The following is a 13,049-nucleotide window of genomic DNA, read 5'->3' as shown; positions in this document are numbered from 1 at the left end:
CTGCTTTGTAATGAGGCTTCATAATTGCATGATGTGCAAGAAACTGCCCTGAAAGAGCTGATTTGTTACAACATCAAAATACATGTGTGTGTGTCCTGCGGTAGTGGAGTTGCATGAAATATGTATATCCTGAAGTTCTGTCCTTTTTTTGAAGTTCTGAAACAAAGGCTGTTAAAGGAAAAGCAATTGACTGGAAAGAGGTGGGAGAATATGCAATATATGTTTGGTTAGAAAGGAAGGTGAAGAAGTGGGAGCTGTGTGAGCCTGGATTTGCTTCGATAAATAAACTACTTGTGAAACAAATGCAACAGCTAGAAATTGCAGAAAATAATGGGTTGAAGCTTAAAATACCAGGTGCAATTTTCATTAGAGCAGTTTTGTAGGTTTGTTGAAGGTGCCCCCTTTGTATGTCTCTCAAAGAGGACATGCCCTTTAATGCCTTTTATACTGGGTATTACTGTAAACACCTCACATGTGCATGGAACTTCTCAAAGACAGCAAGGCACGTCACCTATCCAGAGAGCTAGGAGGGAGTGTGTACAGGACACAAGTTGGCTTTGTTGCCTTTGACACTTCTGTGTATTGTAAAAACATACCTTAGGACAGAAAAGAGTATAGGCAAATAAGTGCTTAAAAGACAGTAAATTCAGACTGTTAGAGAGAAAGCAAATGTTGAACATTATTTTTAACTGTATGGAGATAATTGCCAAAAGTACAGAAAATTTTGTAATTGTTTACACAGATCTGTAAAAATTATGTGATTCTTGTTCTTTTCAAGGATCTTCAGGGCTATAAATATGTGATGGGCTTTCAGCTCTTCTTGTGGGCAGAGTGCCTGTGAAGATTGTAAGGATTTCTGAAAATAATTTATACCATGATACTGGCCAGAGCATAAACCACTTGAACTACAATAGGTGGCAGTGGCTTTTTGCCTTGTTACAAACAGCTTCCTTTTTTGTTTGAAAACCTGGCAGCTAATAAAAATCTTGTTTCCTGTATTTGCAAGCATAGCTTGCTAATTCCAGTGTTTAAGGGCAGAGGGTTTCAGAGCGAGCTCTAAACAAATATCAGTGTTTTGGGTGAGATATTCATGGTGATTTTATAATCATGCTTCTTGGGAAGCTTTTTTAAGAAGTGAATGTAATGGGAGTAATTAAAAGAATAATCTTTTAAAGCTATTATAAAAGAAACAGTTTCAGTTCTAGAATTACAGAGGAAAGATCAGCTAATAATCTTGTAACGACAAAAGTAGTGGGAAATAACTCTCCTGTTGTCGATGTCATTGGCATAAAGGAAACAATTTTTTGCTGTCTGTGTTGTAAGGAAGCATGGCTGATTAGACTGTCAGATGTTTTAAGTTACAGTATGTGGCATACAATCATATTCACTTGGAACATGAAGTCTGTCATTACTCCTAGAAGAAACACTCATTTAGCTGTTCTTGCATATGCGTAAGCTCTAGTTCTGGCTGTACATCTTGCAATTCACTGTTGTCTTTGCTGAAGCACATTTCCAAGTTTGGTTCTAGTCCAAAGTAAGGCTTAAGCATCCCTGTTTTGAATGTGTGATTGGTTATGACTTTTCCTTTACTCTCTCTGTTGAAAGAGGAGAATTCAGCTAAATTTCTAGTGCCTTTTAGCTGGAATACTACTTTCTTCAGTCATAGAATGTGATGTTAAAATAAATTAATGGAGATGCTGAGAGATAAAGGCTTCAGCATGTCCTCAAAAGAATATGATCTCATTGTTTCTCTCTACTCTCCTATGTGCATTAGCTCTTTTTCCTTGCTTCTGATGCTTGACTGTATACCCTTTAGGATAGAGGTAGTCCTTTTGTTCTCTGTCTGAAGAAAATGAAAGGATCAGATGGTAGGATACAAATCATAAACAAAAATAAAATGCTTATTGTTCAAGGCTACTGAAATAGTAGTTATGTTTTATGCACTGTAGCACTGCTCCTTGGCTGTTATGATAATTGCTTGCTACATCTTTGGTTAGGAAAACAACAGTTCCCTGTTGCTTAGTGCTTTATTTCCTTCTTTCAGCTGAATGTGACTTAAATCTGAAAAGATAATCCTGATTTGTGCATTTATGTGATACAGTGAAATTGTCCATATGCCTTAAGTGTCTGAAAAGGCTTTTTTTTTTTTTTCTTCCCTTGTATATCAGTCAGGTATTTCCTGGTATAGCAAGACAGGCAGCACTTTTTGCCAGAAGTCTTTGAGTAGCCATATGTTATCACTTCTATGCTGTATCCAAAAAAGTTAATTTTAAGCTAAAATTTGTGCTTTCTTTTGAGATTGTATTATAAAGTATAGATAGAGTATGAAAATAGAAATAGCATAGTATGTGGTATTTTGTTTCATGCCTGATCTTTTGCTCATTTTATTTGTCCTCATATATGATTTTTTCTCCCCTCTTTTCCAGGTTATATACATCTCCAAAGAAGAAACTGACTCCAGGGCAAAAATGTGTCAGTCCATTAGTTTGGTGCAGGCAGGTATTGGATTACCCAAGTCCTGACGTTGAATGTGCTAAAAAGTCACTGATCCACAGGCTGGAACAAACAATGTCAGGTGAGTTCCTGCACACTAAAGCCATTGAGTTTTATGTATTTACTCTGAAACAGAGTCCAAATTAGCTGATAGTTGTGAGATAAGACATTCAGCAATTACTTGTGTCTTAAGTTTTTGTTGTGTTTTACAAGGAGTAATTAATTCGACTCATTTTCTGAAATGTATGAATGAAATGAAAAGGCGGCATTAGATTGTGAGTCATGATTTCAGTTTTGGGCAGATGTTTTCAGGAAGAAAGAGTGGTTTTAACTTGAAGGTTTTTGTGTCTTATTTTAAAATAGAAGCCTGTATTAAACTATCATAATTGTTAGGTGCTTGACATATCTTAACATGGTTTTTTGCTAGATAACCTATTTTATTTCATCTCAGGCTTAAGTTTGTGAATACCCTGGGGAGGTAATAGTGATTTCTTTTCCTCCCGTCCCCAGCAACTTAATATCTTGTTACAATCAGATTAAAAAACCCCAAAGTTCATGATTCTTCCTTGATACAAATTAGTTGGTTACATTCAAAACTGGAGTGTTTGACTCTGTGAGTATGAAAGCCTACATTCTCCATTCTTCTACTAGCAGCACTTTTTACATCAAACCAGGAGCAAAATGTTGAAGGACTGATTAGAATTCTCTGTCCACCTGCTTTCTTGCTTTATTTCAATTTCTTTATTGGAACCTGTTTTTATTTTTTAAAACATTCTCTTGAGACAACTTACTTGCATTTGATAGCAATTCTCTCCCTGTATTTCCATCTTTCTGCACTCTGCTGCGGTTTTAATTGTTATGTTCAGTAGTTTGCAGAACAGGTGGACTTGAACTAGGAGTAAGTGAACACACACAGCTCCAGGAGTGTTCCCAACTACCACCTTCTTTGCATGCTTATATGTAAACTGTGTGCTGAGTTTTTTTGACTGTAACTTTTTTCCCTTCCTTGGATCCTTTTCTGGAGCAATTCAGTCTTTTTTCTGGTTTGCACTAAAATTGTTCTTAATAAAATTTGAATCCATGTTTTATTCTTATAAAAATCATAGACATAGTGGTAAAAGTGCCTTCAGTATGAGTCACCTTTGATCTTCTCCTATTTCTTGTGGTTTTTTTATGCTGCCTGGACAAATGTCTATTAAAAATTTTCCTGAACAGTTAACAGGATACATGATTTGCTACAGGCAAAGACTGAAATTCTAAACAAAGAAAAGTACCCAGATCACAGGGATTTACAAATGATGATCCAAGTTTGGGAATTGGAATACTACTGAATATTTAAGACTGGATAGCTGTTGATTGACCTAATTATTTTCATGGTTTAGCTTCTTTTCATAAATGAGTAGAAGTCTTCCAGAAGTACCACAAATTCTGTTATCCTTAGGGTATATCTTTAAAAATTCATGGTTGAAGCTGAATGGCAGGAAACTTCCCTATGAAATGCACATATTTGAAAGTTCGATCATTCAAACAATATCTTTAGGTAACTTTACCTCATTTTTTTTCCTTAGATCTGAGAATCTGCCTCTGGCAGTGAGACTTGAAAGAATACTGCAATTCATCTAAAGTGCTAATAGGGGAAAATACTAATGGTGGAAGAGATGAACACTAATATAAAATTATTGATCATCAGCCATCCCCTTTGGTGTTTTGAGAGCTAATGTGTAATCTTTTGTAAGCTAGTGTTTTATCCAATATAGGATCATTTTAATGTTAAAATGAGTTATCGGTCATGCTAATTTTGTCTGACACTCCTAATAAAGAACACTTCTCTGTTTGTTAAATAGCAATGTCTTCCTGAGTTACAGAAATCCCTGTTGGAAAACCTTTAGGAGTTCTGGGCCAGAAAAGAGTTTGAGTCCAGCTTTTTTTTCTGGGAAAATGTACAGTGCTGAGGAAGGTAGAAGTTTGCATTAGTTAGGATGAAAACTACTGTACATATCACAGCTCATCTCGTACCAGAGCAAACTTTTTATATGTAGCAAAAGTATGCTTACTTTCATCTAAAGAAATCTGTGTGATCAAATATTTTGTATCATTATTGGTATGTACAAAGAGCCTGTTTTGAGGGTTATACAGTAGTACGATTGTTTTCTAATTTGTGTTAGTATTTTAAAATATTTGTCTGTGTAATAAGTACAAAAGAACTGTTGTGCAGTCTTACATTTTAGAGGTTTTTTTACTGACACTTTCTGCAAGAGATGAAAAGTAAATTTTTTTCAGCGTGAGAAAAAAGATTCAGATGCTTTAGGATTCCTATGTGAATGCCAGAACTTGCTATCAAAGGAGTGACTTCTTTGTAAGTCAGTCAGAATATAACGAGTTGTAATTATTGATTTTGTTAACTGAGCTTTTAAGAAAATGGATATTTCCCTTCTGACACTCAAAATAAAGTGGAAGTACCTCAAAAATACTTGCTAGAATTCACTGAATTCACTAATTGGTGAAATTAATGCATATTGTCTAAGTCTTGTAGTGAAAGATGAAATGTAATCATTCCGTTCTTCATCTGTAGCTGTTTTCTCACTCTAACTAAAATACTGGTGTATACTAACTGGTTTAGAAAGTACCTTTGCACAAGTGGTAATTTTAGGAATTTTCTTCAAAGTCAACTTTAAGTTCTACTGGTTTTGCCTCTGCTGCATTCTGCCATTGGCTTGGTTGGATGACATGTTTTTTTAGGGCACTACTAAAAACTTACTTAGTGATGCCATCAGTTAAAACACTGTAGGTATTTTTAACTTAAATCCACTTTAGTAGGCCAGATGATAGCACAGCCCCACCGTTGTTTGTACTGGACAGCTGAGGAGGTGTAGCAATTAAGAGCAAAGGGAGGAGGAGGAGGAGCTGAAAGCAGCATTTCACGCAACTGTAGTCTCATTTGGCTTCTCGTAATGTCAAAACAGCAGTGATTTTTAGTAAATAAATTGGAGTTCAACTCCTTTTTTTGTCCACTACTATCCATAGCCTAATTGCTACTGTGCTTATTGAAGCCCATTTTCACTAATAGAAATGTCACACAACATTCTCTGAATAGCTTACTTTCTGCAGCTAGGTGGTGAGCTGCAACTTAATCTAATCTAGACTTACATACCATGAAATTAGAATCTCTAGCTTTCAGCTTACTGTTTTGCAGTTTTATTTGATCTTTTATACATTTCTGTATAAATATACTTTCAATAATGAAGGAACTGATTTTTTCTAAAAGTACTCAAATTTCCTTTGGTACCCACTTCCCCTGTAAAAATTCCATTCTCTATTATATTAAAATAAAATGTAAACTTTTGAACAAAATAATCAATTAAGTAACTATGCAAATCATACACCTGGCAATTGGGGGGATTACAGTATCATACGGAAGATGTTTGCTAGTGGTTAAAATTTATCTGAAAGTACTTTAGCATTGAAATATTTACAGTAAATGGCAAAGGAAAGTACCTAATTTAGATCTTATATTATATATGAGGTTGAAACTTGTGGACAAAAAGTCCTAAGTCATTAGAACAGAAAGGAATAATCCCTACAGTCAATTTGCTTTAGCCCAGTAGGTTCATGGTACCCAGAAATATAAACAGAAGCATTTGCCTGGCTTAATGCTTTTTCATTTTAGCATATGCTTAGGGAAATTTTGTAGGTGGTATTGCTTGGTTCTGTGGAAGTATTGTGAGATCTGCACAGGTCTGTGAGTTCTGGAGAACTCAGCTTCATGGTGTGCTCTGGTTTGTATGCAGTTGTGCATAGGTTGTACATTAGGTGTAACTTAGCTACTGCTGTCTCCTGCTTCCCAGCACCAACACTGGGCATCTTGAAGAGATCAGCTGTAGTGATCTAAGATCTGAGTGCTGTGATGAAAGTACTTACCACCATCTTGTCTTGTCCTTTTCTCCCACTCCTTTCACGGTATGGTTATATCTGGGGGGCGAAGAAATCAGCTGAAAAACTTCCTGGTGTCTGAAATTTTCTACTTGAACTGTATAGTTATTAAATCACACTGAAGATACCATATAGTATTGTATTCATTTTTCATTGGTTCCTTCAGTATAATTCATCACTTTTCTCCTCTTTCCTACAGCTCTCAAGAGACAGAGTTTATACAGCAACCCTTTCAGTGCGGTCAGTTACGCAAGCTCCTATAGTCCAAATACTGGTAGCCCCTACAGCAGTGGTTTTAACTCTCCCTCCTCAACACCAGTGAAATCTGCTTTAGTGAAACAGCTCATACCTCCTGGTACCTCAGGTAAATGTCTGTGTCTAGTCTTTCGCTCTTTTCTTCCTCCTCTTCCTTTCAGAGACGTGCTCAGATAGATGACCTTTGCATTGAACTAGAGTAAGAAAGAAACCAAAAATTTGTCAGTCTTTTGTAGGATGTTTGTATCATGCAGTATTTAAGCTTTTTAGGAAAGCCTTTTTTACAGACTTTCTGACATGAGATACTGAAAATGTTTTGTTTGGATGTCCTTGTCCCAAAAAATCACTAATGTATACTGGCAGTTAGATTAAACACAGAGCCTTAGTCCTGTGGAGTCCCAAGGTCAGTAAGTGGCTTCTGGCATTGACCGGCATGTAAGTTGCATGGTAGGTGTTCAAAACTTGGGTGTTGATAGTTTTGAAGTCGTTATAACTACAGTTGCAATAGTTAGTACACAGTAGGTTTACTAACTGAAACATTGGGTATGCAATGTATCCATCAGTACCTCTGAGATGTGAAGTCATACTGTTGGTTTACTGTATATACTTTAACTCAAGTTAGCTTACAGCAAAGGTGAAAAAAGCACTGCATTGACAGTCCAACTCTCTGTAGTTCACTGTGGACTTGTAGAGAAGCCTGCACTGCACCAGAGCCATTACTCAGGTTTTGTTTTCATCTCTCTGACTCTGCTCTGCATTATGTCCTATAATGGTGTGTCTGCCTGGGTAGGACAGAGATGTAACAGGCGATGGGATATCAGCCAGAGGGCAGCAAACGGGAAGAGTTTTTCCTTGTTATACCATGTTATAGTTTAGCAAAGGTGTGTATGTGGAACAGATAGTATTTTCAGATAAACTGTATTTTAAGCATTCGAAACTGAATCAATATTCACTGGACCAGCATGTCCTTACCATTAAGAAAAATATTGTCAAACTCATGTCTTACAAGGTAGTAAGCAGAGGTGAGAATGGAAGTACAAATGGAACCAGGTATGCGGTTGCTTTTGTTTGTAGAGCTGTGCAAACTTCATAGCAGTTGAAACATGGTATGATAGACCAGACTAAATGCCACTAATTTGTTTAGTTACCATTGCAATGATTTAATGAAGTTGCCCATTTATAGAAGGTAGTGGCTAAGCTCTGCTTTTGAAAGTTAAATTTTCACCCTAGATTAGCAATCGAATGTTTCAAATGGTCTGTCAGACTAAATGTCTCAGAGATAATCTGTTTTCAGATTGGTGGTTCTTTTACTAGGAAAGGAAATGCAGCTTCTTTTTTTTTGTTTTGTTTTTGTGTGTGTGTTTTGTTTTTTGTTTTTTTTTTTAAAGTAACATTTCCTTTTACTTTATTTTCTTTCCACAGGTCATCTTAAAAGTTCAGGAGATAGAAATCCTCCTCTAAGTCCACAGTCCTCTCTGGACAGTGAATTAAGTGCATCAGAGATGGATGAAGACTCTATTGGGTCTAATTACAAGTTAAATGATGTTACAGATGTGCAAATTTTAGCACGAATGCAGGAAGAAAGTAAGTGGCTTTTTTTCTTTAAAAAAAAAAAAAATCCAAACCAAAAACAACCCCCAAACAACCAAGTGGAGCCATTGGGGGTTTTTATTGAATAACTCCACTAGCACTTGCTTAGCAGTAATGGAAAAGGGATGTAGATTCTACTGTGAATGTACAAGTGTAGATGACCCAGGAAAGTTAGTTAAAGACTTAAGACTGCAGGCTAAGGAAAGGAAGTTGCTGTGCAGGATTGTTCTTTAGGAACAATGGCCAAAAAGTGCTGGAGAGTATGAATTTGTAAGATAGAGTATTTGCTACAAGCATGGTGATTAGAATGGACTACTGCCTGTCACCTTTCTTCTCAGGAGATATATGCCTTCCTGATGTAATCCAGTCTTGTTGACATCAGTGCTTAAACCGTAGTTTAAATCACCAAAATGTAAAATCACTATGGCAAAAATAGTTAAAAAAAGCACTTAGGTAGATGTCTCTCCTTTATTATAGCTTTAGTTGAGACTGTCTTTTTGTCCCTCTGAGTTTTCAGAAAGTGGTAATAATTTCAGTTGTCTAACTGGGTGGTCTCCTGACTATTGTGTATCCTTAGCAGTTATAAAAACCAAAACCAAATGTATTTCTTTATAAATTACGTACATGTGCTACCCTAATATATTAGGTACACAAAAATGCACAAATGTGTGCAAAATTATAAATTTTAAAAGTATGAGATAAAGACAAAATAAATGCTGTTTTAAAAGACTGGTTTTACAAATTTTTCTCCTGTCCACCAGTGGATTGTTTTGTGTACTCCCGGGCGTGTGGGCACCACACTTGATCTAACAACTCTAGACTCTCTGGGGGTAGCTTATCGTGTTGCTTGTTTGGTTACATTAACTAATATATTGCAAGAGACATTTCATTGTGGCTGCTATAATTGTTACAGGATGTTGTATGATACCAAAATTAGGGTGTAGCCTGTGTTTCTCAAATCCAGCCTGGGAGAGGAGACGAACAAGTAAGTACACAACACACCTATACTGATGATTGCTGTACTAGGAAACGGAATGTGCTCACCTACTTATTTCAAGTCCTTATTAGCTAGTAGACAACTTTTTGGTACTAGTCTGAATTTATGTAATGCCTCAAATAAAAGGTGAGCCAAATTTGCATTGAGAACTGCGTAGATATTTGTAGGCACTGTCTCTAGTTTGCACCATTTGTGGGCTGAAAGCAAGTAAACAATGTTCTCATTGTTGCCAGGCCTCCGGCAAGAGTACGCAGCAACTGCTTCTCGGCGTAGTTCTGGTTCCTCTTGCAATTCTACAAGGCGAGGCACGTTCAGCGACCAGGAGCTCGATGCGCAGAGCTTAGAAGATGAGGAAGATGGCACACATCACACAGTGCACCCTGCTGTCAGCAGGTTCTCACCATCACCTCGCAGTTCTCCCTGGCCTTCACCAAAACAATCTCCAAGAAATTCACCTCGCTCCCGCTCACCTGCTCGAAGCATAGAGTACAGTCGAGCCTCGCCACAGCCTATGATTAGCCGTTTACAGCAACCCCGTCTTTCACTTCAAGGCCATCCTACAGACTTACAGACTAGTAATGTCAAAAGTGAAGGTAAACTGCCTCAAATCTGTTACACAAATAGTTTAGTTTGTGTTCAGTACTACGACTATATGCCTGTGTAACATCATGGTTTAATCTCCGAATTGTTGAAGAAAAAGCAGAGCAAGTAAAGCTTAAGTTCTGCTGGGGAACCCTTATAGTCAGATGATTTGATAGACTTATATGTATTTTGAACATTATCCGGCACTGAGTATAATCAAGTTTCATGGTGACCAAGGTCTATCTTGACAGACAAATGCACAAAAATAAAGAAGGGAAACTAATGCTGACCACTAGGGTTAGGCCTTGCAGGTGACAGAATAAAATGCAGAGGAAAGTAACTGTGGTCAGATGAGGATAACATGGCAGTTTATGCATGCTTGTAGCCTGTGAGACAGCTGAATGCTTTCTTCTGGCAGCACAGGACTCTCAACTCTTGGACAATGAACATGGCCTTAAACATACTAGTACTTTACTCATGCATTTGTTGGATATTTTAGATATCTCAAAGCTGTGTAAACTGCTGCGTAATAAAAAAAAAAAAAAGCTTGCAGTAAACTCAGTGCAATTATACTATATTGACATAGAACAAAATAATGTAATCCTGGTATGATTTTTCTTCTTGACTACCTTTTTCTTGGTAGCAATCTGGCAGAAACTCCTTTAACTGGACTGAAGTTTTGCAAGCATATTCCCATTTCAGCAAATGTAGTTTTTATCTGGTAAATAAAATCTTAAATTTAGAAAAGATATACATATAAACAGTAAGAATTCCCCTTATTAGTAATAGTGGCTTGGGGAAATTTTAGGTATCCAGAAAGCAAAAGCTAATCAATTATATTGTGACTTAGTTGAAAATTCCTTTCCCATTCTTTTCTGGGATTTTACGGAAGTCTTAATGCTTGCTAGATGAGCTGCAACAGAAATATCCCATGAGAGGCAAGGTACCAAAAGCTGGTATCCCACATACTGGAAGGATCAAAATAGAGTGTGTGATCATGTGTTTCTGAAACACTTCCAAGGAATTCTCCTGTGGTGATTTTTGTGCTGTTTAATGTTGCTTGGATGTTCAGAGTTGATGCAGTAGCAGCCAAAAGAAGATGTTTAGGTTTTTTGTTGTTTGTTTGTTTGTTTTGCTAGAATGTTTGGAGGGAAATTTGGTTGACAGGGTTCCACAGTGTACCAACTGCAGTGTGAGTTGCAAAGTGCAGAAATTACACTTGTAGGAATATTCAGCCAGTGAAGATGTCGTTTTGTTTTCATCTTTAGTGCTTGTGCATGGTTAACATACTTCTTCCCTGCATCCCTCTGCAGAATCAGGTTGGCCACTCATCCTGACAAGGCATCTGCAGTCTTCTGTCCAAAGTATGTCATCAACCCAGCTCTGCATGGGTTGGAGATACACAGAATGTCTTGTAGACTTGAGAAATATTCAATGGCATCTTTTTGTATTCTGTGAGCAATGGTACAAATATTAGTAGGCCTTTGAAGAATCAGTATTAGCTGAGTAGATAGTCAAGTCATATGTGAAAGATGAAGCATAACTGGACACTTCAATAATTTTGAATGCTGCGTATGAAGAGGTTCTTTCCAAGTGGGTGGCTGTTATTTGTTGTATAATGGGCTGATATGGGACTAGGCAGTCTCAAAAATTTACTCAAATACCTATGTTTTTGCTCCTCAGGCAAGCAGTCTGTTATAAATAGCTTTCTATGTAAATAATTCAAAAATTGTGTAAAACTGCAAATTAAGTTTTTCTATCCAGTTTTCATAATAGTACAATAAAACTTAGAGAATCATAATCCAGTTATGTTTCAATTTTAAAACACAATATGCTTGACTTTTTTCACCATGGGTGAAAAATGTACATTCTTGATTTTTTAGATAGATAAATATTCTGTATGTGATAGATCTGAGAAGAATTAGTGTAACAAAATATGCTTTTAAATCGCAGTGTAGCTTTATGTGGCTAACATTTTGCATCAGTGAGATTTGGGGTTCAGCTACCAATTCACAACCTGACCTTTGTCCAGCATCACACTACATGTTGTGGTATCTTTGTATTATTTTGTACAGAAAAACTAAGGCGTAGTCTTCCAAACCTGTCCAGGACATCTAACATCCAAGCTGAGTCTGTGAAAAACAGCAGAAGTGACTCAAACTTTCAAGTGCCAAACGGAGGAATACCTCGCATTCAACCTCAAGCCTCAGCCAGTAAGTACCTTTAGTGCCACTTCAGTGTAAATTTCAGAATTAAGTGATGGTACTTGGCTGTCTTCCAGTTTCATGGCAAAGTGAAACATTGCATGCCACACTGGAGATGCTAATCCTGATTTTTAATCAGACCTGTGTGAATCTGCTTTTTTGGTACACAAAATCTGGTACTCATTATATTAAAAAAGTCTGATTTCTTATAAAGGGGTCATTCATAGTTTCCTAAAAGTATATACAGCAGTAATATAAAGAGTATAAATACAATAGTTGGAAATCTCAGAAACTGCCTTTTTTACTAGGCTCTGAAAAAACACCTGTATGATGTTTATTGCTTTTTTTTTTTTTTTTAACTAGTAAAACCTGATCAGAAAATATTCATTTAAGTTTAACCCTTGTCTGCAGTTTCTTTTCTTTTTTTTCTTTTTTTTTTTGGCACCTGGAAATTATATATTCAGCTCCTGATTTTATTTACCTTTTAAAGTGTCAGTTACTTCCTCGAAAAGGTTTGGATGAACCTGTGTCCCAGGAAACAAATTGGCCCATTGCTGAACTACTGTCGGTTATTTTGTCCAAAAGTGAACTGCTGATGTGAGAATGCTGATAATCTCACAAGTCTCTTGAAAATGGTGACCTTAAAGAAGCCAAAGCAAATGAAACTTAAATATTCAATGTTTCTTTATATGTCAATATTGCCAGTTCCTGTTGTTTAAATGTTTCCTGACCGTTTTATTTTAAAACAAATTTCTGAATTTAATAACCTTGTGTGACATTTTAAAGGGAAGAACACATTATGAATATTATTATGTGAAAAGCCTTGAACTATAAAAGTTCTATGATGAAAGTTCATCAGGAATCTAAATATTTGATGGGAAATGTAAAATAATATTTTTGAATTAAACTAGAGGGGTTTTTTAACCCAACAAACAATGGAGGCATACAGGCAAACCTAGCTGGTCTTCTTAAAACTTATAAAACAGTGTGTTGATGCT

The 13,049-nt window shown here is 36.5% G+C and overlaps 1 protein-coding gene across 2 annotated transcripts in view; it reads left to right on the top strand.

Moving 5' to 3' along the window:
• Window positions 1-13,049, top strand: part of SLAIN2 (SLAIN motif family member 2) — a 40,015-nt gene that overhangs the window by 13,520 nt on the left and 13,446 nt on the right. For both annotated transcript variants that reach the window (XM_027909033.1, XM_027909032.1), the window contains exons 2-6: window positions 2,427-2,575; window positions 6,623-6,787; window positions 8,101-8,262; window positions 9,499-9,858; window positions 11,923-12,060. In XM_027909033.1, the coding sequence (XP_027764834.1) occupies window positions 2,427-2,575; window positions 6,623-6,787; window positions 8,101-8,262; window positions 9,499-9,858; window positions 11,923-12,060 (974 nt within the window). The remainder of the gene's footprint in view (window positions 1-2,426; window positions 2,576-6,622; window positions 6,788-8,100; window positions 8,263-9,498; window positions 9,859-11,922; window positions 12,061-13,049) is intronic.

Source organism: Empidonax traillii, unplaced genomic scaffold (assembly GCF_003031625.1).
Source record: "Empidonax traillii isolate 1590-97213 ecotype Southwest subspecies unplaced genomic scaffold, ASM303162v1 scaffold1919:size95438, whole genome shotgun sequence".
Classification (NCBI taxonomy): Eukaryota; Metazoa; Chordata; class Aves; order Passeriformes; family Tyrannidae; genus Empidonax; species Empidonax traillii.
The sequence above is the reverse complement of the archived record's forward strand: the minus strand, read 5'-3'. Positions and strand labels throughout refer to the sequence as shown.